Raw genomic sequence first — 3,636 nt, forward strand, 5'->3', positions numbered from 1 at the left:
TCACCCTCACAGTGATGATCTCATGATCATTACATTACATGGATGGGAAATCAAGAGAGTTCTCGTTGACTAAGGAAATTATGCGATGATCTCATGATCATTACATTACATGGATGGGAAATCAAGAGAGTTCTTGTTGACTAAGGAAATTATGCAAATATTCTGCATTGGAATGTGTTCGAGAGACTCCACCTCAGTCTAGATGATCTAAATCCCTTCCAGAGCTCTCTAGTTGGATTCTCGAAAAAACGTGATCTAAATCCCTTCAAGAGCTCTCTAGTTGGATTCTCGAAAAAACGTGATCTAAATCCCTTCAAGAGCTCTCTAGTTGGATTCTCGAAAAAACGGGTGCAAGTGAAAGACTATGAACGCTAAAGACCACCTTTGAAGAGTAAATTAAAGTCGGATATTTGTTTATTGATGGTCTCTCTTCTTACAATATGAGTGGCCAACTTTTAAGAGAAAAAGATTAGGGCAATTGAGAAGTAAAATGAAGAAATAAGTTCCATGAGAGTGAATCCAAAGGAGTCTAACAAGTGAATGAGTTTGGCGTAAAAGGTCTCTAAGTCATCGGGAGAAGAGTACTCTGAATGTTATGAAACTACCGTCTTCACCTCTTCCTTGTCTTGAATGTCTTCCATGTTTGAGCTAGAAACTAACTAAACTCAATCCACTTTCTTTCCTTTTCCTTGATGTTTGATTGAGTGGACTATTTGAAAATTGATACTTGATTACTCTGAGACAGTAGCTATGCACACTTTCCCAGCAAACGTGCCACTCTTCTACATTTTCTCATTCTTTTATTTATATTTTATTACGGATGACAACTTCTTTACCCATCCTTACCTCTTTTCATCCCCTAAATTTCTATCCAAAAGCAAGGTATGTTGATTTCATCAGAGGCTCATCTCAATGTTTTATAGTTACAGTTTAGCATAAAGGTAGATTTCTATATACAAAATTGTTAACCATGCCAACAAAGTTTAGCATTACAAGACAAGCCTTCACAAGTTATATATATGGTTTATAGGCATACTTCCCTAGTGCAAACATTGCTATCTATTCTTCAAACTTGGTTGCTGCTGTTTCAAAACTCTAAAATACAAAGCAGTTTAGCTTGGTTTGAGTAAAAAAAAAAGGAAAACCACTTGATGCACAGTTACATGCAATAGCAATGCCTCAAAAACCAAAAGAGACTTGCCCAATAACAAGTACAGTTATTTGGGTTCTCCGATTGCTAATCCAGTTAGCAAATCGACAGAACGATAAGCATCCAAATCAAATGGGAAGAAGGGATCCTTGGATGTTTTTTCTGTCATTTTAGAAGCCAAGTCCACTGCTGCATTGTTCACCAGAGGATCATTTGCTTGAGGTTGCAAAGTTACACAGTAGTAGTCACCACTACACACATTAAGCTTCTTTTCATCCTTGTTAAGATCTTGAGTGCTCTTCTGTTTATTATTTTCATTCATCATTGCTTCCTTCTTTTGTTCCTTTATCTTCTTGCTTTCTTCCAAATATGGCTACATGAAAAAGTACTTAGAACTTAGAAGTGGAAAATTCCAAGCGAAAACAATTTCATCTATTGTACCTGTTTATCAATGTCTGACAACTTATTCCATTCATCGACAGCCATGCGCAGGATAGCTTTGCCATCTATGTCCTGACGAAAAACTTTTAATCGGGCACATTCTTGCTTGAGGAAAATTTGATATCCACTTCGTCCCGTTGGAGCACCTCGCTTCTTCTTCTTTTCTTTGTCCTTTGATGGTGTTTGTAGGAGCACTTCAGGTATTGCTGCATAAGTAACAAACATGTGTTGAAACCTTAGTAAATTCAGTTATCAAATACAAACACTTAAGTTTTGCTCTCATAAACATTCTTGATCCTTATAACCTGTCACTTTGATAGGGCAGTCCTTAGATATCTCTGCCGCCGTCGGATAATCTCCATGATCCATTAATTGGGATAAACTTGTGGTTGAGCCATGCTTCCTTTTACCTGAACCTTACAAAAATTTGATGGTGTTGAGAAAAGAAAGTATTATTCAAGGTTAAACAACACACATTCAACTTAGTACCAAAATGCAACAAAAATGAATACAATGAATATATATACTTAAAATAAACACAAATGAGTGTCTTAGATTAACCTTTGGTTCTAGCAGTTGGAGTTTGAGAAGCAGGTAACCTGTAGAAGTAAAGTTTCTCAAATTTGTATAGAAGCTTTGCATAGAGCTTTTGAACTTGAGTACATAACCTTGCATTGTTTCCTTCCAGCTTTAGTGCTGAAACTATTTCACCCCATTTCTTTTGCTTACCAACCTGGAAACATTCAAGACAAGACAACCAATCCATAACAACACATTAGACACAATATATTTGGATTAATAAACTTAATGTGCAAATAAGTGAAAGCTACATATAATATATAGACATGCATTAAGGAGAAATTAACATATGAATAAATAGAACAAATTAAATCGTGTCATTATCTAATAAGATGAATGTATATATAACTGGAAAAGTACCTGGTGATAACCTCCTCTTTTGGTGACCTCCATGTAAAACAGATACAAGTCTAACCTTGTTTCTCGGACATTCAAACTGTCGAGTAGAATTGAAACAAAATATAGACTATAAATGCATGCAATTTTTGAGCAACCAAGCCGAACAATAAAAAATACCGAAAATAACCCTCCAGAAACACATGCAAATGCAGATTAAAGAAAAATATAGCAAAAGGGAAAAAGAGAAGCAGAAATAAGAAATGAGTTAATACATGAGAGTGTATCCAGAGGAGTCCAACAGGTCAGTGAGTTTGACGTAGAAGCTCTCTAAGTCATCAGGTGAAGAGTACTGTTTCACATCAACATTGGTGAGTTGGATATCTGGTTCTGGTTGTGATGATGAAACCATCGTCTTCACCACTTCTTCCTCGCCTTCCATGTTTGAGCTATAGAAACCAACTAGACTCACTTGCTTTTTCTGTGCTGTTTGAGTGTGCATTGTTGAAAAGGAGAGCATTATGTTATGTATATGGACTTTGTTACAATGGAAAATCGACACTTGATTGCTTTCCTGTATGACAGCTATGCTCACTTCCCCAACATACGTGCCACTCGTCTGTTTTCTCTTCTTTTATTTATATTTATTATGTAAAAAAAGTACTAAACAATACAATAATTTAAAAGAAGTTTTAATTTACATTCTTACAGAACCTATACCTTTGAATTAGATGAGTAAAAATAATACTTTTGATTTAGATACAGAAATAAACGAGGAACATTCAATTATGTTTTTATTTAATTATATTTTTGTTCAATGATATTTTATGTTATGTCTTGTTTTATTTGAAAATGGGAGATTTAAGTGTATTGAAATAGTTTATACAGTTATAAGTAGGTTTAGTAAGAACGTATTATTTCAAATTCTAATATTGTATAAGAATCTATCAATTGGATTTTGGGTTGTCAATCGTTTAAATCCACATATCAAGTCTAAAAGAATGTTGGGCGTGAAGATATATATTAGAAAAATTTCAAGTCCTATTGATTGAAGATAGAACAATGAAATAGTTTATATAAAATGACATTCATCGCTTTACAAATCGATTTTGAAAGAATGAGTTAAATCA

The 3,636-nt window shown here is 34.4% G+C and overlaps 1 protein-coding gene across 2 annotated transcripts; it reads right to left on the bottom strand.

The window, feature by feature from the left end:
* Positions 1 to 1,041: 1,041 nt before the first annotated feature.
* On the bottom strand, positions 1,042 to 3,000 carry LOC127097725 (high mobility group B protein 10). 2 transcript variants are annotated; one of them, XM_051036221.1, is made up of 6 exons: positions 2,782 to 3,000; positions 2,531 to 2,606; positions 2,153 to 2,324; positions 1,897 to 2,001; positions 1,592 to 1,797; positions 1,042 to 1,523 (listed from the first exon to the last, which is right to left on the bottom strand). In XM_051036221.1, exons 1-6 carry the CDS (start codon positions 2,946 to 2,948, stop codon positions 1,218 to 1,220), a joined length of 1,032 nt encoding a protein of 343 aa, XP_050892178.1. In that variant the 5' UTR covers positions 2,949 to 3,000; the 3' UTR covers positions 1,042 to 1,217. The 2 variants fall into 2 exon arrangements, with proteins under 2 accessions (XP_050892178.1, XP_050892177.1); XM_051036220.1 differs by having other exon boundaries at positions 1,897 to 2,007.
* Positions 3,001 to 3,636: the final 636 nt, after the last annotated feature.

Source organism: Lathyrus oleraceus, chromosome 6, assembly GCF_024323335.1.
Source record: "Lathyrus oleraceus cultivar Zhongwan6 chromosome 6, CAAS_Psat_ZW6_1.0, whole genome shotgun sequence".
NCBI lineage: Eukaryota > Viridiplantae > Streptophyta > Magnoliopsida > Fabales > Fabaceae > Lathyrus > Lathyrus oleraceus.